The sequence below is a fragment of the Cottoperca gobio genome, chromosome 1 (assembly GCF_900634415.1).
Source record: "Cottoperca gobio chromosome 1, fCotGob3.1, whole genome shotgun sequence".
NCBI classification, from domain to species: Eukaryota; Metazoa; Chordata; class Actinopteri; order Perciformes; family Bovichtidae; genus Cottoperca; species Cottoperca gobio.
In genome coordinates, this window is record NC_041355.1 from 11,322,976 (window position 1) to 11,346,386 (window position 23,411).

Below are 23,411 nucleotides of genomic sequence, written 5' to 3' on the forward strand. Positions count from 1 at the left end.
ACTGGGCGCACTAACACAATAATGACCCTGTAGGCTGAGACTCCCCCTGATGGATCTCACTGGAGCTTAAAGACACAGCGCCTCTCCTCCCTTCTCTGGATCCCTGCCACTCCTTTCTGTCCCGCATTGGCTGGATACCGGCCAAGGTGATGAGTCGGTTATTACCGGGAAAAGAACATACGGCTCTGTCAACGCTATCTTCCTCGTTTCTTACACAGTCATTGCGAAAAAATGTCAAGTAATGAAATATCTGAAATACAAATAAATATTTTCAATAAGATGACTGTAAATGTTTGTCTCAGACAGTATTAAAGTATCATTATGGTGACAGCCTGTTCTCACACTTCTTGGTCTGTTGTCATGATAGTTGTCACTTGGCAGGAGTTTCCCCGCAGAGACACATTCAGTTTATGATGCACTTCACAGTCTCACGTTTCCCAGCTGTAATCAGCATGATAGTAGTGGTTTCACCCAGATTTAATCAACTTTATGTTCCACTAGGAGTCAATTAAGACACATAATGTGTAAGGTGGTGTGCAGGAGCAGACATTTACAGGCCCCTACACTACCTACACCCCAACAATAGGACTTATTATATTAAATGTGTGGTATTGGTCATAACCAAGACTTCAGCCTTTTCAATAGGCCTACAAGATTTGTCCAGTGTAATAAGCTACTTATGGAACGTAAAAATTAAATTAATCAAAATGAAACAAGTTCATCAATATAACTCACTTTATTCATTAAATGTTTTTGCTTTCATAACCCCTCAAACTGCCATTCAAAAAAAAATAGCTCTTCACAAATGTATTATTTGCCATAACCTCCATATATAGGAACCCCCACATTTGTTTTGATCTTAAATGTGTTCCATGTTTGCAAGACTAAACATTATGTCAACTGAAAAAGAACGAGAAATCCAAGAAATCCTGCAAACTGTCCCCACTTGTACTCTCTTTATTTGGTCACTTTGGTCACACTGGATTCCATATTCTAGGAGGCCCCCCAGGCAAAAAGGCTTTTACCATTTCATTGTTAAATTGTGCATTACTGGTGCATATTACCAACCACATTTGTAGTTAATTAAAGAAATTGCCATACAAACAACCCACACACGTCTTTGGGGGTCCCCAAGGTGCCTGGATGGATCTCTAAATCCTTCTTTTTCATAATCCTAAAAAGCCCCCCTTAAAGACCCGATGAAGATAGACTATTGGACTGTAACACAATTCAAAACTCATAGTAATAGAATGACATGCATTCATTATATTTATGTGCAAAAAACTAATTTCAGAAAAACACATTAAAGTCATTTTCAGAGCCTCCTGGTGGCCACTTCATTTCCTTTATTCCTTATGGCCGACATATTTAAGTGTTTGCATAGGTTTGAATTTTGTGTGTGATTTTATCTTTTGGTCTGTGTGTGTGTGTGTGTGTGTGTGTGTGTGTGTGTGTGTGTGTGTGTGTGTGTGTGTGTGTGTGTGTGTGTGTGTGTGTGTGTGTGTGTGTGTGTGTGTGTGTGTGTCCTGTTGCTTTAGGAAAAGAGAGGACACTGGCACCGTTGTGTGTTTTTTTCTTTTCTTACACACATGATTAATCTCTAACCTCACTGCATCGCCCCATGGCTAATTACGCCTTTCTCAGCACATGATGGCAGGATGAGGTTAAACAAACTAGAACAGTAGCAGAACATCACTTTAATTAAATTTTTTACAGCATTAGTTTGTCTTTACACTAGAATGATCTGGAGTAGTATTGGTTTCAGTCTGTATATCACAATAAATAAAACTGTGAGGGAATCTAACTTCTGCAAAACAGACACCCATTCAGACTCAGCTTCAGGACTTTTGGACAGTGTTTCTTCCTGATGTCTATACAAAGAGGACCAACTGCTCGCTTTTTAATAAAGATAAGTGGAAACCAAAGTCCAGTTTGATCCTGTCCTTGGGTCATTGTAATATAGCACCATGTTTCCAGGGAAGTCTTTGCCAAATAGACATATTTGTGGTGGTTGTTTGAAACTGGGTTTATAACTAAATAATTTGAGACATGCAAACTTTGGGGATGTTGTGAGGATGGTAGCGGGAGGAGAGGAGGGTTGTGATTGAGAAGCCTGGGGTGAGAGAGGGCGCAGCCCAACCATGTGCTTGACAAAGAGGTATTTGCAGACAGTGTTGCCTCAAAAGGGCATTTCACTTTGCACCACAAAAACCTTTAGTTGTTTCTCACCCTAAATCAGGTCACACAACTGATTTGAAGGCTCATAAGAACATGCAGCCTGAGAACTTAACTCAAATATTTATCATAGGCTACTGGTCTTGGCCTCAGTAAAATTAACATTTGTGACTATAGTAGGCCTACGTATAAGTGTGTTTGACTGTAGGTGTGTGTGGACCCCCGGAAGAGCCAATGTTTATGCTAGTACTAATGGGGACTCTTATTATTAAATAAATAAATGTGAGTGTTGAATATAAGGCTACAGCGGTTAGCGTAGCTTAGCACAAAGACTGGAAACAGGGGTAACAGCGAGCAATGCAACCTGAATTGTGCTGTTTGTGTACAAATGAAACAAACAAGATATAAAGTGTTAATTATTAAACTTCAGAGGTGCTGGTTGCTGAATTTAGTTACTTTTGGACAGAACCCAGCTGCTTCTCCCTGTTTTCAGTCTTTGTGCTAAGCTAAACTAGCTAGCTGCAATCTTCAAAGTGAACAAACCCATTCCCAAACAATGTTAAACTTTTGCTTGAATGACTGATTAACTTCACCAACAGACGTTCTGTTCAGTGTTCTGCATGCAAACAAAGGAACCTGCACTTCAAGGTGTCAAAGTGCAATCCACCTGTTCACCAGCCGGTCCAGCTGCCAACACGCACTATAAAGATGTCGCTGTGTTTGTTTGTGTGAGCGTGCGTCCATCAGGATCATCCATATGTCCACTGAGTTCACATGTCATTTGAGCAGTTTATATGCCTTTCCCTATTGCATTATTCATCATGGAGGTGAGCGTCTATAGCTGATCTGGGCTGACTCACTATGACTGTGTGTGTGTGTGTGTGTGTGTGTGTGTGTGTGTGTGTGTGTGTGTGTGTGTGTGTGTTTGTGTGGATCCATAGCAATGACTCACTCAGTGCTATTAGACAGATGAGGACAGCGGTCTTATGGAGGTCGACGGAGGTTTTATACAAGAAAAATAGCCACTTAGATTAGATTACGTAATGAAAAACATTCTCTCTCTCTCTCTCTCTCGCTCTCTCTCTCTGTCTCTCTGTCTCTCTCTATTTCATCTTCCCCTTTCTCCCCCCTTTCTATCTACGTTCTCCTTTTTAGTGACTCACACACACACATACTAACTCAATCACCCTACAAATGGATTTTCGCACCCTGAGGCAGGCATGTACGCACACCTTTCTTCTTTGGCTGTTTCAACAAAACGCACTAACACATTTTAACTCAAAGAACACCTCATCATTTATCCTTTCAATGATTGGCCTGAAGCTCAGCCTAACCTTTTTTCCCCTGATGCAATCCAACACTTTTCTCTGTCTGCTGACTGGACATTATAAACCTGATATCTGTGTCCATTTGTCTCCCCTCTCCTTTAATACAGTCAGTGCAGGTTTTTTTTTTTACCCACTGTGTGGTTGTTGAGTGTCCATCCATGGTTCAACTGTGGTGTTTCACATATCAATTAAGACCCATTGAACAGATCGGACTAAGAGGTGGGTAAAAACAAATAAGAACCTTTCCTCTTAGAACCAAGGTAAGGTCTTGGATTCTCTTTGATGTAATTTACTTCAATTGAATTCAGTGATCTTAAAAGGAAAAGTAATATGCTGTTATGTTCTCTGTTAGAGTTGGATGGAAGATTGATACCAGTGTCATATTTGTTTATTTTTGTAATCTGTACAAAAACCAAACTGATATTGATTGTTTTGGTGGGCCTTTCTTTCAGGTGGCTAAAATACATTTTGCTGCTGCCCCTCGTCTACAGCAGTACATCGCTTTGCCTCCATGCTCCTGTTTGCTTTTCCTGTAGGTAATACACTGACTATGGATAAGTACCTCATACAACCCCACTTCGAAAAATCAGAAATATCCCTTAAACCCAAACCATGATCTTTTCTTAAAGTAGTTTTGTTGCAGAAAGCCCTGAAGGCTAACCTCTCCTATGTGCGGATAGGTCCAGGGTTGAATTTCTTTTCCAGCAGACCCCGGGAGACTGGAATCAGTCTTCTCATGTAAATCTCTGCAAGAAGCAAATAATTCTATGTTAGCTAAGTAAATTGTTGTTTTGCAGAAACAACAGAACAATATCAATTATTTATAATCTCAAATCTTAATTGCACATTAGTAGAAAAAATACACTTTCTGTAATCACATTTGTAACTATTATCTCATATTGTAAAGGCTTGAAACAAACATGCATTTATTTTTTTATATATATATTTTTTTTTTACAACAGATGGATCTTTGTGTTGCAAAACAAAAGAGTAGAAACTGCCGTATTAAGCTGTCATGTATTGCATCACACTGTTGAGATGTTAGATCCAAAGAGATGATGTGGATTGAAAATGTGCCAAGGCACATATCTGAGTAAGCTAATATCTGCGTGTGTAATTACTGATAGCCCAATGATCGCCCTCTGCCTGGATAAACCTGATTAGCATCGACTAGGCTGTAAAATGCCCTAATCCACCGTAAGGAGAGAGGGATGAACGCAGGGAGGGAGGGAGGGAGGGAGTGCGCAGCCAGAGAGAGACGGGATGATACAAAGGGTGAAGGGGAAAGGAATGAGAAAGGGGAAATAAAGGCAAACATGGTGCAAAAGAATGGTGAGCAGAGGTATTAAAGACAGGGTGGAGTAAGAGAGAAGGGAAGAAAAGGTCATGGAACAAAACAATTAACAGAGACAGCAAACTACGTCAGAGAAGGACACAGCTTGAGGGAAAACCAGAGGAACAACACATGAAACTATGTAGGCCTCCCCTTTTGATTGAATTCAACTCTTTTCTTGGATGGTTCTCACCATTACCATTACATGAAATGGTTGTACGGGACTGTTGGGAGTGTCTGCTGTGTTACTGCCAGTTAATTAGATACACCTATGGCTAAAACTCATACAGTCTAAAAGTCCAGTAATAAATCTTAACTCCAAGAAGGTTGTAATGTTAAGTTTTTGAAGATCTTTTAACTGCATTGCACTATACAGAGAAGTGTTTCTGGTGTGGACACAATAATAGAAACACCTGTCAGTGTCACCTGTCAACTGAGTTTTATATCCAATCTTTTCATATACTTTTCATTTATTTAAAAATGTGCAAAAGTATTGTTTTCTTTTATTACAGTATACTTTGTGGTGGTGTGGTTGTAGAGTCGTATGGTATAGTGCTGGTAGAGTCAACTTTTCACAAGATAACTAAATAATTAATTTTTCAGATAATCCAATGGGCTTTTAATGGTTTGTATTATTTAAGATTTATGAACTTTTCTGAACCCATAAAGGTACTCTTAGTCTTAGTGTAGTATAGTTTGTTTTGGGAATTACTGACAGCTGATCCAATCAAGCAAATTGAAATTTGAATACACAGTATGGAAGAGGGAAAGTGGGATTATGAAAAAGTATGAAATTAAGGAAAAAAGACAGAGAGGAGTAAGAAGATGTCGGGGGAGACAGAGTGTCTGAAATAAATGCAATTTCCATTATTAGTTTAACTGAGAGACCATGGGCATTCCCCCGTCTCTACCGTCTCCCTGTGTGTGTGTGTGTGTGTGTGTGTGTGTGTGTGTGTGTGTGTGTGTGTGTGTGTGTGTGTGTGTGTGTTCATGTGTTTTTAAGTCTGTGTTTAAATGTGCTGTGAACGTACGGAGATCCATACAAAAGCTCATGATGTGAGACAGTAGATACCTTTGTTATGAACCCCATGTGTAGTTCTCACATGGAGGGAAAATAAATCAATGTACTTACAAATATAAAAATACCACTGTGTTCGCGTCTATATCCATGAGTATGTGTGTGTTTGTTTATTGATTGTATTTCAGAATCAGATACATGTGAATGTTGTCCTCGCCTCTGTATAATCACCACCGTAAAGAAGTGATAAAAGCTAAAATGATGGAGAAAAGAGAGAGAGTGGGAGAATCCACAGATTTCCTTGTCGTTTACTGAGAAAGCTAAAGTGGCTTCCACTTAACTGGTCAAAGGCAATAAATGCATTAACAATCCTCTTTGCATTAACGGGGCCAACTTCTTGTCCAAACAGAACCACAACCGCAATCAGTTTGCTGATGATGAGCTTGCAGCTGCTGCTTGAGTTCATAAATGTATAAAACGATGCAGTACGACTCTGTGAGTGAAAATAAAACATACATTTAACCTCAAGCAGGATGTGTAGAACGTGTGGGCTTTGTGCAAAAACTGGTGGAGAAAGTCAGTACATTTTCACAAAAAATAAAAATGAGAATCACTTATAAGGCATTAAATGGATTGGCTCCAAGACTTACTAAGCCTATACATGCAAAGGTGCACACAGAGGTCAGTAGAAACAGCTGCTCTTACTGTTCCTAAGTCTGGATTTACAACCAGAGGTGACACTTGCTGTCGTGAAAAGTACACAAGCCGCACTATTCTATTTTTTTTAAACAGAAGTTACTCTATTTGCATTATTCTTTGAATATCTCTTGGATTTTGACATTTTCATTTATTTTTTCATCTCATTCAATCTTGTTTTATTTGTCATTGTATAATCCTATTAGCGTCTGTCTCTGCTTAATTACTTTTTAAGTGTATTACAGTAGGAGACACAAAATAAAAAGCTATATTTTATGTTTTGAGGATGTTTTCTTTTTTCCAGACACACCCTACTTTAAATCTATAGAGCTATAGTTGTAGAGTTACAGTATATAGATTATTACACCTTGTTGCTGCTCAATAAATCCAACAACCACAGTCTTAATGCTGACCACTGGAGAAGGGCAGAGTGCCTCGTTCATTTCCTTGGCAGTCCAGCGATTAACCCTGAAACTTTTCACTCAACTGCACATCTCTAACTCTTTGTTATATTTAAAGTGACACTATCTTTGCTTTAACTTATCAACATGACGTAATTGTTAATTGCACAACGTAATGGAATAATGACACCATCAGTGTTTAGATTGGTTCCTTATAAGCCTCGCTTTCACTTTGCAATTCTGTCTACCACAGGGTACGACCTCCTGGGAAAGTTAAGGCTTGATTTACGGCATAAAGAAAGTAGGTCAACCATTGTGCAACCAAAACAGGAAGAGGATAGCACTTTCACAATATGTTATTTACTATCAGCAGTTCAGAAAGGCAAAACGTCATCAAAATCATACAAAATCCATACAGCTTAATACAGTCTTTTAACATTACTGGTGAACTAAGGATTTAAAAGCAGATAGTCGCTGTGGAGCAAATGACAACAACAGTGGAATATGTGCCTTTTTTAATTTGATACTTGACAGACAAGGACATAAAGCAGCTTTGTATTAAATTTGTAATTTGACTGAATAAGCTGTCAGCAGGCTTTGTAAAACCTGATCATTGTTATATGGGTTAAATTATCTAAAAAGCAACGCAGAAAAGTTTTTTTAAAAGAACAAAATTAATACAAATACACTGGTTCAGTTTTAGACAATTGTGTTGTTTTGTGTTTATAGGTTGGTGTACCCACCATCAAGGTTTAAAACATGTTTAACACTATTTATGATCACATCTATGGTGCTTTAAAAGGGCATTCATAGTGAATTATAATGCATTTATAATGCTTTATGATTGGACTCATAAACACACATAATGCTCTGATGCACTTTTATCAACAATCATAAAATATTATAGATGTGACTTATAATGAATTATATGTCGAAGTGTCTTGAATGCTCTTGATTAGTTATAATCAAAGGTTTACTGATGGGGCTTATAATACATTATGACTACTTATACTCACCTTTACACAACCTCAACAATCAACAGAAATAAAAACTGTCTTTGTTTGTTGCTTTTATTGCTAGTTTTATTTTTAAATATATTTTTTCTCTCTTGGTTTTTTTTGTATCGGTACCTCTATTATTTACTGTTTGTGTACGATTGTGTTGCAGCATTGATTGAACTCTATCCTTTATCTTTGTATTCTAATTCCCTGTCTTGTTTTGTACATGTTCCTTGTGCTAATAATAATATAGAAAAAATAAAGATTCATAGTATACTAGTATCTATGCCGCATCATAAGTGATTGTAACGTAAAACGCCTAAATGCAGAGAACCACATGTAAAAGCTGAACCTCGGTGAAGCGTGACGCCTCTCAGCCGCTGGGGGCGCTGTGTTTTCGGCAGCGACACCTTCACCTAGCGGGTGGCCAACAACCTGTTCCGGGTTCAAACTTACTCGCAGACATTGGAGATGAATCTAATGAAGGCTTAATTTTTGTACATACCCGCGTTTCCCTCGCTGAAGGGATACATTGAGCGTATATTTGTGCATCGAGAAGCATTATTGAACATTGTCTTTGTGACGCTGCTGCTGTTTTAGCTCCGTGTTAGCTGAACATGTCTGCGGAGGAAGCGGATAAAACAACCACCACTGATGCCAGCGGTGGAGATGAGGAGGAGGAATGGCTGTATGGAGGTAAAAAAAACATACTTCATGCTGTCCACAAACACAACTTCCCTTGCCCAAAAGAGACACGAATCAGTGTGTGTGCTGCTTTGTTAATGAAATGCTAACAACACAGTCTGCTAGTATAAGAAGTTTAGAGAGCTAGCATGGAAGCTAAGCTAGCTGCGGCTGTTTGCTTTTCCCGGCCTTTTACATCCGTATGACTTGAGAGAAAAGTGATTTAAATGTGTCTCTTTCACATTATAAGGTACTATTCCACATTAATATGGTGGTTAATACCAATTTAGTCACTCTATGTTTGATGTCGTGCATAGGCTAAGCATGAGAAGCTAATGAATGGCCTCTAGAGCTAGTTATAGTTTAAATAACTTTTTGCATTTTTCATCTTTCAGATGAGTCTGAGAGCAAAGATGATGACGAGGAAGCCAAACTGAATGCTGCTGTCAGGTATTTAACATCTATGTTCATCCACACAAGCACTTGCATTTGTGTAAGTGATATAAACTCTGAAGACACCTGTTTACATCCAGAGGAGGAGGTGCTATCAACAGCAGCACAAAGAGAAACTATAAAAAAAGCATAAAAACACTAATTAGTATATACATCCATAGGTATGCATTCGTAGGTTTCAAAGATGGACTGTTGACTCAAAATCATATATAATCTCATTTGCATTGTTTGATGATGTTTACAATATTTGGTTGTTATGTGCTCTCTGTAATTTAAAGAAACTTTATGTTTAATTTTATCTACAGTGCACCTGCTGATGCTTCAACAGAGGATTCTGCTGAACACGCTACAGGGAATGGATTGGCCTCTGAGGTAGGTAGCGTGCAATCACACAGTCACAGTATGAGATGTGCTTACCTTCCAGTTTTCACAGACCTCTCACAGTTGTTTTCTGTCCCTCTGAGAAATGTTCATATCTCATGCTTTGTTCCCCCCCCCGGTCCCCCGTCTGTCAGGCGACAGGTGAAGGTGAAGGTGCAGGCGAGGATGTTGACAGTGACAGCGACAGTGATGATGACGATGATGATGTCCGCGTCACCATCGGAGACATTAAAACTGGAGCACCACAGTACACGTAGGTTTTAGTCGAATGTTTTTTCAGATTATTTAATTAATTTGCAAACTTAATGTTGTCAAAACTTTATTTATTTTTTATAGGTGACAATAAAATATAAATTAAAGAAGCTTTATACATACTGTAGAATTCTAGATTTGATTAAAAATATATACATTTAATGAGAATTGTACAAAATAATGAATGTGAAAGAGGTAGGTGTGATAAGCTAAGGCTTCAGTCGACACCTTTTTGTTTACTATACACTGTTTCTCATTACTCCAAACCTTTTTTTTAAATATGTGGATTTGAGTTGTATACGACTGATATAAATAACTATTTAAATAAATCTATAATTTCTAAATAGTTTTAAGAAATGATAGTAGTTAGCTACTTTATAAGCTTGCTGGTACTTTGACATGAAGCAAAACAAGCTTGTCTGGCCTACAAAACACTGAGCATGCTAAAGCATTGTAGTGCAACATATAAACGTAACTGAAACTGGCATTGACCATATCATTGTACACTATCGGCTGATCAGAAGTTAATTCACCACAGTATTTACTGTTCCTATTTTTTACTTGTATATGGTATTATATATGTACAAACCCCAATTCCAATGAAGTTGGGACGTTGTGTAAAACGTAAATAAAAACAGAATACAATGATTTGCAAATCCTTTTCGACCTATATTGAATTGAATACACTACAAAGACGATATTTAATGTTCAAACTGATAAACTTTATGTTTTTTTTTGCAAATATTCACTCATTTTGAATTTGATGCCTGCAACACGTGCCAAAAAAGCTGGGACAGAAGCATGTCTACCACTGTGTTACATCACCTTTCCTTTTAACAACACTCAATAAGCGTTTGGGAGCTGAGGACACTGTTGAAGCTTTGTAGATGGAATTATTTCCCATTCTTGCTTGATGTATGACTTGATGACTTTTACACAACGTCCCAACTGGGGTTTGTATATGGTGGAAATGGCAGTTAATTAAGAATAGACCTCGTGATATAAATAACAGGGTTTAATTTCTTTCCCTTCCAGAACTTATGGAGCTCCACCTGTCAATCTCAACATAAAGACGGCAGGCTCCCGACCTTATGGACAAGGTATCGCCCTATGTTCTTGACCCAGTTTCTGTTTTGACCTTTAAAAAAAACAACAGCTTTTTATTTTATGTTCTTTTCAAAACACAGATAACATAGATATTATAAACAGAGAGTAGTAAAACGTTTGAACAAAATGTACGAGTCCGGTTAACATGTTATGTTATGTTTATTTTCCTCAGCCTCCAAGATGAAGGGAGTGGATCTGGATGGTCCTGGAAACATTAACGGGGTTCCTGTGCTGGAAGCGGACATGGAGTCCTTTGAAGAGAAACCCTGGAGGAAGCCAGGTCTGTGTGTGTGTCTGTGTGTGTGTATGTGTGCACCGCAGTTATGTGCATTTTCAGAATATTTGTTCTCATTGACAATGATTTGCATACTGGACTCTATTATGGAATTCAAACTACTAAATGAGCTTATTCACTAGCTGCAACAAATGCATCTTATGTTCTACAGATTTTAACTCATTGCAGAACTATTCTGTCAACTATTGATGTTTTATTGCTCCTCAAGGTGACCTTGAGTACCATTAAAAGACACCGTTAAAATGTAATATTATTGTTATTGTTATTATTATTATTATACGGCATGCCAAGCATTTAACAAGTTTTGTGTGTGTGTGTGTGTGTGTGTGTGTGTGTGTGTGTGTGTGTGTGTGTGTGTGTGTGTGTGTGTGTGTGTGTGTGTGTGTGTTTGTGTGTGTAGGAGCGGATCTGTCAGACTATTTTAACTACGGCTTCAATGAAGACACATGGAAGGCTTACTGTGAAAAACAGAAGAGACTGCGCATGGGCCTGGAGGCCTCTACTGTCGGCTCGGTGACGAGCAAGATCACTGTGAGAGACTAGTGTTTACTCTGGCCTTACACCCTGTACAACACACCTTTCTGTTTTCTTCACAAGCCTCTCCATCTCATCACTTAGAAGTCAGAGCAGTTTCCTGTGTGGTTTAAACGTCACATTATAAGAAATACTTTACCCCCTTTGTTTTTATGTCTGACTAACATTAACAAAAGTAAACATTACAGTTTAATTTCATGTCTCTCACCTGTATTTCTACATTTAATATCAAGACTTACTATCTCTACTATGGTTAACACATGACGTATATTAACAAGCTTATTTTGTCTCTTCCTCAGGTTCAGCAAGGCAGGACAGGCAATGAGAAGGACATATGCGTTTTGCCTATTCACACCTCCAAGCCAGACTTCACATCTCCTGTCAGCCTGTACAAGCCCGTTATCAGTCAGGTCCCCAGGTAACTTCTGCTTTTATCTTCGCTTATTAAGATACCTGGCAATATAATACACAAAAGTTTAGTGGTGATGTGTGCAGAAAAGTAAATGGGCAAAGAAAGTAATTGTGTTTCCATCCACCTGCTTTATGTGCATTTTGAATTTAAGTATAAATGTTGAGTGAAAATGTTTGAAATATATATTTCAAAAAGTTGCAATACGCAACAAGTGTTTTATGCTTCACTGAGGGGGAAAAGTTGTTGTATCAAAAAAAGATATGTTATGATGTACATTAGACTAAAGATGGCAGCAGACTAAAACATTAGATCTGTGTGGTGCAATGAGGGGACTGTAAAAATTGATACATAACACAAATATATTATTTTCATCACAATTTCCACATGAATTCCAATCATTTGAGGTTTGACAGGCAGACGAAGCACTTTACAATTTGCCTCTCATTCACACATGCATCCATACACCGATGGTGGCGGAGGGAGCAACTTGGGGTTCAGTGTCTTGCTCATGGGGACAGGAGGAGCCGTGGATCGATCCGCCAACCTTGTTTAAAATGTATTTATTAGGATAAAACACCCCGAGTCGTACCATCTCGTTTTAAAGGGGGGTCCCAACATATTTCAAAATCAATGCATAAAAATTTAGATTTAAAAAACGACCTGCTAACCTCCTGAGCCACGGCCGGCTCTTATCCCTGTAGGTGGAACAAGTCCTCCCCAGGGCTGTAAGTTTGTGTTTGGGCCGATGTTACTCTCATCTCCTTTAACTCTGTTCTTTGTTTCAAAATGGTAGGATCTCTCCCCCTCAATGGCCCGGCCCGCCTCCTCCGGACATGTCCTACTATACGTAAGTTGACATGTCCCTACCAGGATAAGTTGATCTGATTGGAAATGTGTTGGGCCTGACGTTTTTCTTGACAATAAAATGTGACCACAGAAAAACTTGCGGTGCTACTTCCAAGGCCCGAAACTTACTTTTTTTTCTTTTGGGGTGTGTGATGTGCATGTGTCATGACATAGAAATATAAGTTAGAAGTTTGGAATGAGACGCAGAGCTCTGACAATGATTCATTAAACTGTAAAATGCCCCATTCAGTCACAGTTCCTTAAAAAACAATTCATTTGTTATTGGTGTCAGGCTTTAGTAGTGATCATGTTGATCACTGATAACTTTAGGACCTCATTGTTAGACACTTTTAATGACTTTCATTTAGATATTTAGTTTATGAACATCGCTGATTATGTTTGCATATTGTTTGTGTGGAAGTGGACAGGCTGTACGCTCAGTGCCTTGATTTCAATCTTTTTTATATTCTTTCCCCAGGAAGACGAGTGGTACTATAGACGTGATTGGTGGAGGGACTGCCACCATCAGCAGGGTTGAAGGGCGACGCAGACACAATCTAGAAGGCAACAATATCCAGGTACACAGAGGCAACACAGACGCTCTCAATCCAAACACACTTTGTTTGCATCATTAAAATGTTCCTGCTGAAAACGTTGCGTTAGCTCTGACTAAAGTGGAGTTAAAGTTAAAAGAAACTGCGCTGCGAGTGTGTGTTGTCATCCTGTCTGTTGTTGTTGTGCAGGTGATCGCTGAAAATTCAGATGCTGAGCCGACTCCAGCTAAGATTCCCCCGTTCTTCCCTCCTGGACCACTTCCTCCAAACATACCCCCACCTCCTTTCCTCCCTCCACCACCAAACGTCAACGCTGCACCCCCACTCATCCCCCCACCCAGTAAGTCTTTCTCGGCTGGTTTATTAGATTTTTCAGCAGCCATCCTATCTTACCCTGTATTTGCTCAGTTTTTTGTTTTCCGTGTGTTTATTCTCTCTCCTTCCTCTCTTTCTCCCTCGTAGGGTTGCCCATTACTGTCCCTCCTCCTGGTTTTCCGCCTCCACCTAGTGGGCCCCCTCCTACTATCATCCCCACTCTGGACAGGTAACACACATGCACACACACGCACGTCTAAGGGCTCTATTTAAATTGTGCAAGTTCAACAACAAGTTGGTTGGTCTTGGGTACAATGACCGTGTGTAATTGCGCTCTGTCGTGGCACATCTCCAATGAGAGGCTGCAGATTATCAACATATCTGTCCTGCAGATTTAAACACAACTCCTGGTTGGAGAATGTTTTAATTAAAATAGTTTAATTACTTTTTGTTATTGTGGCCCATTTGCACAAAGTATTTAGTTTGCTCTAGTTGACAACATTTTGGGACGTCGTGCACCGTGTCGCAGACGTGCAAATATGAAGGTCAGAAAAATGCTGGTCATTGTGCCACCACCAAAATAGAGTTTTTGAGATCCAGGTGGATTTTAAGTCTTTAAAGGTCAAATATTTGAATTTGAGAGAATATTTAATATGAATTAAAATATAGTGACCATCGACAACAAACATACAGTTTCATGTGGACACACACACACACACACACACACTGTGAGACATGCTAACTGTTCTCTGTTTCCACAGTCACCCTGGAGGTTATGATGGACGCTCTGTGCCGCCCTACCCGTTCCCTCAAGGTAGGAAGCTTTACACTATAATCTGTCTGTAATCGGCAACACGACAAATGTCAGAAATGTTGATCTGAATAAGAAATCTGTTGTGACTTTTTTCTTTAGTTATTTATATTGTTGGTTTCAGTGTTGTTGGAAATACATGTTTGAACCTTTAATTAGCATTATCACCTTTTTACATTGTCATCTGAAAGATTGCTAACTTCGGCTCCCCTTTACCTTTTCAGGTGCATACCCTCCACCCATGGCAGGAGGTGTGCCTCCTCCATGGCCCCCGATGATGGACAATACCAAACCCTGGGACTTCTATTCCCGCAGAGAAGACAAGAGAGAGAAGGAAAGAGAAAGACCTCGAGAGAGGACACACGAGCGGGAGAGAGAGCGGGAGCACAGCCCTTCAGCGATGGGCTACACCAGGTGAGAGGGACAAAAACATTCACAGGCAGGTTTTGTCTGTCGATGTACCAATCTGATACGCCAGATAAGTATCGGCACCGATCCTAGTAAGTGGATCAGGTGTCAGCCCTGACGTGGCAGATTCACATTACATGCATACATTTGTTTGTTGGTGTCGTTTTAAAGTTTAGTGTTTCATTCAGTCACGGCAGGCTGCCACCTCCGTTAGTCATAGTGGCTTCATGTTACGTTACATAAACATGACGCATACTCATGGTCTGAAATTAATTAGTTGTTTTTTTCGCCCCTGCCACTGTCACCCAACATTTCTACTGCTCGCTGAATTATTTTTTCTGTCTGCGACTTCTGAACTCTATGTAGAACCCTTGAGAAATGAGTCAGTGGCACCAGACAAAATAAATATAGCATATATCATGCCTTAATTCCTGACTACTTTTAACATAGGAATTGCTTTGAATAACCTGCCACAGCCAACATTTACCCTGTGTGGCAGGTAGCAGGTGCTAGTTTCATCACGCTGTGACCTATAGAGATTTTAAATTAAGGAAAAGATGAGCACTGATGTCGAAGGGGTAATTGGTATGAGCAGATGTCCTCGGTTGAGGTATTCGATTAGTGATCATAAGATTTATCTTCAGTATTTTAAGCCGATGGCCTAAACATTACTAAAAAGCACATTTTAATCAACAGTCATGGTCACAGACTGATAACATATTTGTTAATTCACTGTAACATTAAATAGCCGTATTTTAATCAGAGAATTAAAGCTTGTGTGGTATGCATGCAAACATAACACAGTAAAGTAAAAACTCTTGTTCTTTCGTCTTCCATAGCGAGGAAGAGCGGTATCGTTACCGCGAGTACCAGGAGCGTGGTTATGGAGAGCGACATCGTGAGCGGTCGAGCCGAGAGAAAGAGGAAAGACACAGAGAGAGACGGCACCGAGAGAAAGAGGAGGGACGCCACAAGTCCTCTCGCAGGTACGAAAACACACAAAACTTCTCTCTTACAATAATCGACAGTTTCCCCTCTCCCCGCAATCGCTTTGACTGCAATCTTTTAGTTTTTCTTTGATGCATGTGTATATATATATATATATATATATATATATATATATATTTTAATCTTTTTCTATATTTTGTTATATCTTGTATGTATTTTATATTTACTTATTCTTAAATGAGGTTCCCAGTGGAAGCTTTTTACACGATTGCACTTGTATAAATTGAGTGAAAGCAAACCTCTTGAATCTAATGTCAGCAGGTCTGTCCTGCTATTAATTGTATTTGTGGAAGTGACCTTGGATTTTTGCCGGATGAAATGAGAAGCCATTTTGTCTAGAAATCAGGTCTCATTCCTGCCGTGTGAGAACGGGAAGATTAACAGCCTTAACGACGGCAACTAAGTGGGATAAAGGCCGAGCAAATAGTCAATTGACAAACTGTATCAAATAGTTTTCAATTGTTTTGCTTCTGGGAGAAGCACTATGAATAAGGACCAGGCTTCATTTGATGCAAAGATTTGAACATTAGCAGGAATGCAGTACAACATGGAAATGAAAGCAGGGCTCTCTGTTCATTTAAATATGAAAATATTTTGTAACCGTGATCATTTTGGTCGCAATCGTGCAGCTCTAGGTTTAGCTTTTGTCTTTTACGTAACTTCACCTTCTACCCTTTTGTCCGTCTCCATTTCACTTCACCTTTTCTTCCTTTCACCCATTGATCTTCTTGTCTCTATGTATCCCATTCTCCTGCCTAACCTTTTATCTCTCTTCCCCTATTGTCTTCCCTCCCTGCCCTTTACTCTCTCTCTGATCTGTTTCCTCTTCCTCTTAAATATCCCCTCTCCCCTCTCCTCACCTCCTCTGCCCTTTCCACACTTTCGTCCTTCTCCTTCGATTAGCAGCAGTAGCAGGAGGCGGCACGAAAGCGAGGAGGGAGACAGCCACCGGAGGCACAAACACAAGAAGAGCAAGAGGAGCAAGGAGGGCAAAGAGGCCGGAGAGGAGATCAGTGCAGACCAAGAGAACCAGGAGGCCATGGAGTAGTGATCACCGACTCCTGTTTTGTTTCCGTCTGTCTTTCTGTCGGTCTCCTGTCTGTCCGTCCGTGTCTCCCCACCAAGATGAAAAATGGAGAATATGAGCACAGACCAACAAAACCAGGAAGTCACTGAGTGATGGATGCGTGCTGTCACTCCCCTCTCCATCAATCTCCATTGTCCTGCATCCTGCTGTCATTCATCCTCACCATCACTTCAGGCAGAGAATGGATGGAGCAGAGGAGGTGGTAAAGGAGGGAAGGTCGTCCTTTTCACTTCATCTGTTTTCCATCACTAGCTGACATCCGACAGGGCATCAATTTGTCTTCTTCCCCCGCAGAGCACTGCTGTAACAACTAGGTCATGCTCAGAGATTTCACTGTATAGTCAGGACGATCAGCAGATTTAGCTCTTCTTTTTTTCTTCTGTCGTTTGTTTGTTCTTGCCCTGTATGAAGACCTCTATAGACAGCTGTCAGTTTGTTAAGTTCAATTAAAAAAAACACTTTTGATAAGATGTCTTTTTGTGACTTTTTAAAGAATAGATAGTCTTTCTTCAAGTATATTAGTTTTCCGATAGTGATTGATATTAATCTTCCACAGAACAGACGAGGAGACATCTTGTGTCCAGCAGTTAAACCGTTTTAAATAAAAAAAATGTTTATAGATTCTGGATTTCAGCAACGAGGGAGAATGAGAGCAGATGCAATTTTAACAATTTATAATGAGGTAATTGAACTTTTTGTGGAGAAGACACAAATTACTCCAAATGAATATTTTTGTCTGGAAAAGATCTTTAACATAATTCAACTATGAAATGTATTAATATGAATGTTCTTGTTTTAAATGAGTAACTGTGTGGGATATGTTTAATGCAACAACAAAAAAAAGGTGTACTTTCTGAACCACACGTAAAGATCTTTCCTGTACATCGAGGCAGCTGTTAAGTGTGTATTTTGTGGGATTTCAACACATTCCTAAACGCTCACAATTCACTACGGGGGATCAACTGGCAGAGCACAGCGGGGTTATCAGGAGGTGAGGACAAAGTTCAATTAACTTCTAAATATCATCTGCTTTGACAATATTGCGACATAAATCTTTTTTTCTGGGGGGGGGTTTGGACTTGTGACCCCAGTATTTCAAAAACCTGGCTATAGCTCATATTATTGTTTGTTCGAATCTAGGGTCTCAGTTTTTATGTCCTTTCTATTAAGTGATCAGATCTTTTTATATACAAGCTCAGTAGCTGTTGTGATTTCATCCATTACACTTTAACACATTATTGACCTGCTAACAGCAGTTTAATTACTATTTTATAGTTTTATTTTAGAACTAAATATCTTATTGCCAGTATTTTTAAAACTACGATTTGCAGTCTTAATTTTTCTACAATATTAAATATACTCATTATGCAACTTGAGAATGTTACACTTGGATACTTTTAATACTTAATTTTTTCTTAATATATTTTTATTTCATTTTAGCACACTTAAATAATTGCAACAATACAATATGATAAATGTGCAAGAAATTCACTGACGTATATATATATACATATACTATATATATATATACATTATATATATATATATATAAATATACTATATATATATATATATTATATCTATATATATATATAATATATAGATATAACATAGATATATAGTTTTATTTATTAGATATATATATAAGAAATATATATAAATAGATATATATAGTCACACATATATATATAGAGATTATATATATATATATACATATATATCAGATATTTACATATATATATATATATAAATATATATATATATATATATATAGAAATATAATATAATAAATAGATACATATATATATATATATACAAATATATATATATATATATATGGTGGGATATAATATATCTATATATATGTATATGTGACAAAGATATAGTATATGTTATGTATATAATATATATATATGTATATAATCTGTATATGTATATATATATATATATATGTATATATAATATATATATCATATATATATATATAATATATATATACATACATATAATATATATATATATTATATATATACATATATATATGTATATGTATATATATATCTATAATATATATATATATATGTATATGTATATATATATATATGTATATGTATAGTATATGTATATATATATTATACATATATATACTATATTATTCGATTACTATATATATATCTCTCTATATACTATCTATATCATCTCATACTAGTATAGATATATATTATACAACATATAGGATCTATATACATGTACATAATATATATCTCTCCCCTGTCATCATAAATGTCATATGCATATGTATTATCTATGTATACTGTTTGTCTTATCATCTCTATCTATATATATATATAACATAGATACTACTACATGTACATCTAGATTCTCTCTATATACTACCTCTACTCCCATATTATATTACCATATATATATATATATATTATTCTACATATATAGTATGTATATATATTACATATAATATATATGTATATATATATATATGTGTATACATATATATATATACATATACACATACATATATATATGTGTGTATGTATATAAATTTATATATGTATGAAAATGAACAATGAATGTACATATACAATTTACAGCCTCTACTGTTATGTGAATGGATTAAGATTCTATCAGTTCTTCAAACCGGTCAAAGTCTCTCTCCCTCTGGGCTGTTTGCTTTGCTTACATCAGCTCCCAAAAAAGTAAATATATGCTGGTGTGATGCATCCAGGGGGAGACTGACTTTTGAAGGCAGGGTTGTGGCAGGCAGTGAAGAGCTTTACCTGAAGAAAAGCTGAGTGTGACAGACGAGACACGGAAGGAAAGCTTGAGAAAAACAACATCCGATCCAATCGAGAGGATGAAGAAGTGTGTTGCTGCCGTTGTGTGGCTGAGCCTTCTCTCACTGGGACACTCTGCACCTCTGGGCAGCTGTGACAGGCTGGTTGAACCAATAACTATCAGCAATGAAGAGGTAAGTGCACCTCTGCTCAACTTGGAATCATAAGGATCAGTGTTTAATTTCAACCCTTTCTTTTGGTCAGCAATAAAATGAAAATATCAGATACAATGATACATATTCATACGGCTTTACACAAGCTCTGCTGTATCAGTTTTGAAAAAAGATGTGAAACTGGAACCATAACCTAAATATAATTTAAATGCATAAATAAGCCATACCATGGAAAACATTTTTTTTTTTAAAGTAAACCCTGTATGTTCACATAACTGAAACATACAGACACTAATTCAGTGTGTCGAAGCTGTTTCTCACTTTAAAACTGTTTAACCGCAGGAGATAAAACCTTAAAAATATTAAAAGCCTTCCCAACTAAATCTGATAATGAACTGCAGTAACCTTCATTATTACAGCGCCCCCTGTCCTTTCCCACCAAACCTTGCAAAATATACTAATACATTATGTGCTGTATATACGCCTTGATTTCTCCTCATTGGCCCGTGAACTTCTTTCTAGGTCTCACAGATTTCTGGGCCCCAGCAATAAAAAGTTTTACAATTATTTCAGGTAACACTTTGTTTTACATTTTCTAACACTTTCCTGGTATGTTTCCTGGAAAGAACTGTATTTGTTACAAATGATAAAGAACACAGGAATATACTTTGAATAAAAGCATCATTGAAATATAGGTTGATATTCCTTTACCATTGGATTTGTATTGGGAACAGTTTCCCTTTATTTATGCTTGTCTGTAGTAAAGTCTCACATGTTAGCCTGATCAGCTGACCTGCTGTGCACTATAGAAGGTATGCTTTGTAATGCTTAGGAAACACTGTCTATTTTCCATGTAATTACAAAAACATAATTGTTTTTTCCAGAAAATATCTTGTAAATGATCAGGACATTTTTCAAACCTCAAATATCAGACATGCAAAACGAAGCTTTACCAAATTTTAATATGGCATCATTTTGTGATCTACTTTCAAGAGCATAGAGGGAGCTCCACATTGTTTACTAAATGCTGATGTTATATTTCAAACATATACTATCTCAAACAAATATACGTCTCAGAAATCTCCCAAGAGCCCACAAGAGGTCCTCGCCCCAAAGGTTGAGAAACGTTGACATATATAAACTCTGTGCACTGTCTGTGTGATTCAGCTGTTGGGAAGGTGGCTGTATGTCGGGGGGAGCTCGGACCTCCCAGGAAGCCGCTCCCTGGGCCATCTGATCACCAGTGATCAGATGGACGTCACTGCAACCTCCCAGAGCAACATCCTCAATCTCATCCAGACTCAGAGAATGTAAATCCCCACCCACACGATCACACCACCACAGGGCTGAACTTTCTACTGTTTTATTATTCAATTAATCATCTCCAACCACTAGGCGTCTCATAGGAATGTCTAGAGATGAATTCTGATGGTTCCAGGTAATGTTATTACAAACCAGACATTACAAACTTTTTTATTTATTCATTTGTTTTTCTAGCACGTGTTTGTTTAGCATCTTCATTCATTTGGAGTTTTCTGGTCAGCTGGTAAATGTGTCTGGAAACAACGCTGATGAGCGCTGTGTGAGTGAATGAAAACAGTACAGTTTCGCGTCTTAAAACCAAAACAAGCTGAAAGACACTACAAACAGGAGGGAAACTGCAGAGTCGTGTGATCATTCTTTGTGGGTTCATTATAACAAGTAACACCTTTCACGTACTCATTTGATCAATTGATAAATTAAAAATGTTGGTTATAGCAGCCGGTGCAGGAATTTATATACAACTGCTTCATTCTGCTGGCTTACTTAAGAATATATCATAATATTATGTTTTGATGCAGCTTTACTTTTCTTCTTCACAGATATGGCACACAGAATTGTTCCAGCTTAACATACAATGTGACCTTTGAAAACAACACGTTGTTAATTGGTGAGTGAAGAAGAGCCACGATGTAACCTTCAGTAAAACACTCACATTATCTCCTTTGATTTTACTGTGTGTGTGTGTGTGTCTGTGTGTGTGTGTGTGTGTGTGTGTGTGTGTGTGTGTGTGTGTGGTTCACAGAGAAACCTTTCTACCTCAGGGAAGTGTACCTGACGACAGACTGTTCCGACTGTCTGGTTATCCATGAAGAAGTCGTCTCTGGCAAACATACTTTCACCAGTCTTATGCTTTTTAGTAAGAAACTCACTTATCATTTCCTAAAACACTGGAGTGACTCTTATTTTTCTAATGAAATGTTCTGTAATCTTCATTTCCAGGCAGGAGACGGAGTGTCTCACCTGATGTTGTGGAGATGCTCAAGGCACAAGCAGATTGTCTCCGGATGCCTTCGCCCATAATGATGGACACAGACTACGGTGAGGATTTGAACTATTTCTACTGTGCCTCCATAATGCCATTCAGAGCTGTTTGGTTTGTGACTTGATGTGTATGTACACAGAAATCTGCCCGGACAATATCTCGCCCTCAGAGGGGATCAGCGCCCTCAACTCCATCAACTCCTTCTTAGAGTTCAAGATGGGACTTCGAGTTGCAAGATTCCTGGATGCTCTTTTTGATAGATTTGTGAACTGATTCATAATTACTTTTGTCATGTTGTATGAGAAAGTGCGGATTGTTTTTCCTGATATACATAAGTAATTAAGACAATGGAATAAAGTTAAGATGGAGGAACTGCCTTGTTTAGTGGGCCCAGTAGTGTGGCCTCAAAATATGAACTCAATAATATGTTTGTAATAATAAGGTATTTTATTTTTGTTTATTTCACAAACACCCCTCTAGAAGAGATATGGACAAAACCAAAGAAACATAAATAAAGTAAGTAGCACTTACAATACAATACAATAAGTAAAACAAATAAAAAGTGAGCAATAAACAAAACACACTGTGGTAAATATTCTACTACTACCTAAAAGTAGCACTTAATATTTGATTAACTTTTTAACTCTGGAAGCAACTTTGAAACTATGAAAACAGTGTTGGACAACGAACACAACCAAAGCAATGATAGCATTTACAAATCATTTCATCAGTTAGGTATTGTAAAAATCAATTAGTACGGTAACAAGGAAACTACTTTCAAAAGTTTAGACTAGCGGTCAAATGTTTTGTGTATCATGTAATAAACATGCAAACAGGACAAAAGTTAAAATAAACAAAGTACAATAAAAAAAACATCAACAGTTAGCCCTTACTGTTAGCTTACTCAGAATTTGGGACCAACCCATTAGCTTCAGACAGCTATTACGACTTGGTTAGCAGTACAGTGAAAACAATACAAATACATTTCTATTAATTTACCGACTAAAACTCACAAAACGGGTATAATACAATAAGATGGGGCTCC

At 37.9% G+C, this 23,411-nt stretch overlaps 2 protein-coding genes across 2 annotated transcripts; both read left to right on the plus strand.

The window, feature by feature from the left end:
• The first annotated feature begins 8,345 nt into the window (after positions 1-8,345).
• fip1l1b (FIP1 like 1b (S. cerevisiae)) lies at positions 8,346-17,984 on the plus strand. The gene is made up of 16 exons (XM_029442882.1): positions 8,346-8,645; positions 9,029-9,083; positions 9,392-9,458; positions 9,602-9,720; positions 10,755-10,819; positions 10,999-11,106; positions 11,522-11,652; positions 11,955-12,073; positions 12,861-12,914; positions 13,392-13,491; positions 13,657-13,807; positions 13,930-14,011; positions 14,544-14,596; positions 14,818-15,007; positions 15,841-15,987; positions 16,916-17,984. Exons 1-16 carry the CDS (start codon positions 8,567-8,569, stop codon positions 17,055-17,057), a joined length of 1,662 nt encoding a protein of 553 aa, XP_029298742.1. The 5' UTR covers positions 8,346-8,566; the 3' UTR covers positions 17,058-17,984.
• A 1,880-nt stretch (positions 17,985-19,864) lies between these two features.
• LOC115007411 (uncharacterized) lies at positions 19,865-22,639 on the plus strand. Its single transcript, XM_029430267.1, has 6 exons — positions 19,865-20,082; positions 21,229-21,371; positions 21,924-21,991; positions 22,127-22,240; positions 22,324-22,422; positions 22,506-22,639. The coding sequence occupies exons 1-6, from the start codon at positions 19,969-19,971 to the stop codon at positions 22,637-22,639; spliced, it is 672 nt and encodes a 223-aa protein (XP_029286127.1). The 5' UTR covers positions 19,865-19,968.
• Positions 22,640-23,411: the final 772 nt, after the last annotated feature.

What these genes read in the sequence shown, in the direction of transcription:
- fip1l1b (XM_029442882.1), top strand. Translation starts at nt 8,567, where the DNA reads ATGTCTGCGGAGGAAGCGGATAAAACAACCACCACTGATGCCAGCGGT. An exon ending in AAACTGAATGCTGCTGTCAG is followed by an intron (nt 9,084 to 9,391) that starts GTATTTAACATC and finishes TTTTATCTACAG; the next exon opens with TGCACCTGCTGATGCTTCAA. An exon ending in ACTGGAGCACCACAGTACAC is followed by an intron (nt 9,721 to 10,754) that starts GTAGGTTTTAGT and finishes TTTCCCTTCCAG; the next exon opens with AACTTATGGAGCTCCACCTG.
- LOC115007411 (XM_029430267.1), top strand. Translation starts at nt 19,969, where the DNA reads ATGAAGAAGTGTGTTGCTGCCGTTGTGTGGCTGAGCCTTCTCTCACTG. An exon ending in TAACTATCAGCAATGAAGAG is followed by an intron (nt 20,083 to 21,228) that starts GTAAGTGCACCT and finishes TGTGTGATTCAG; the next exon opens with CTGTTGGGAAGGTGGCTGTA. An exon ending in AATGATGGACACAGACTACG is followed by an intron (nt 22,423 to 22,505) that starts GTGAGGATTTGA and finishes GTATGTACACAG; the next exon opens with AAATCTGCCCGGACAATATC.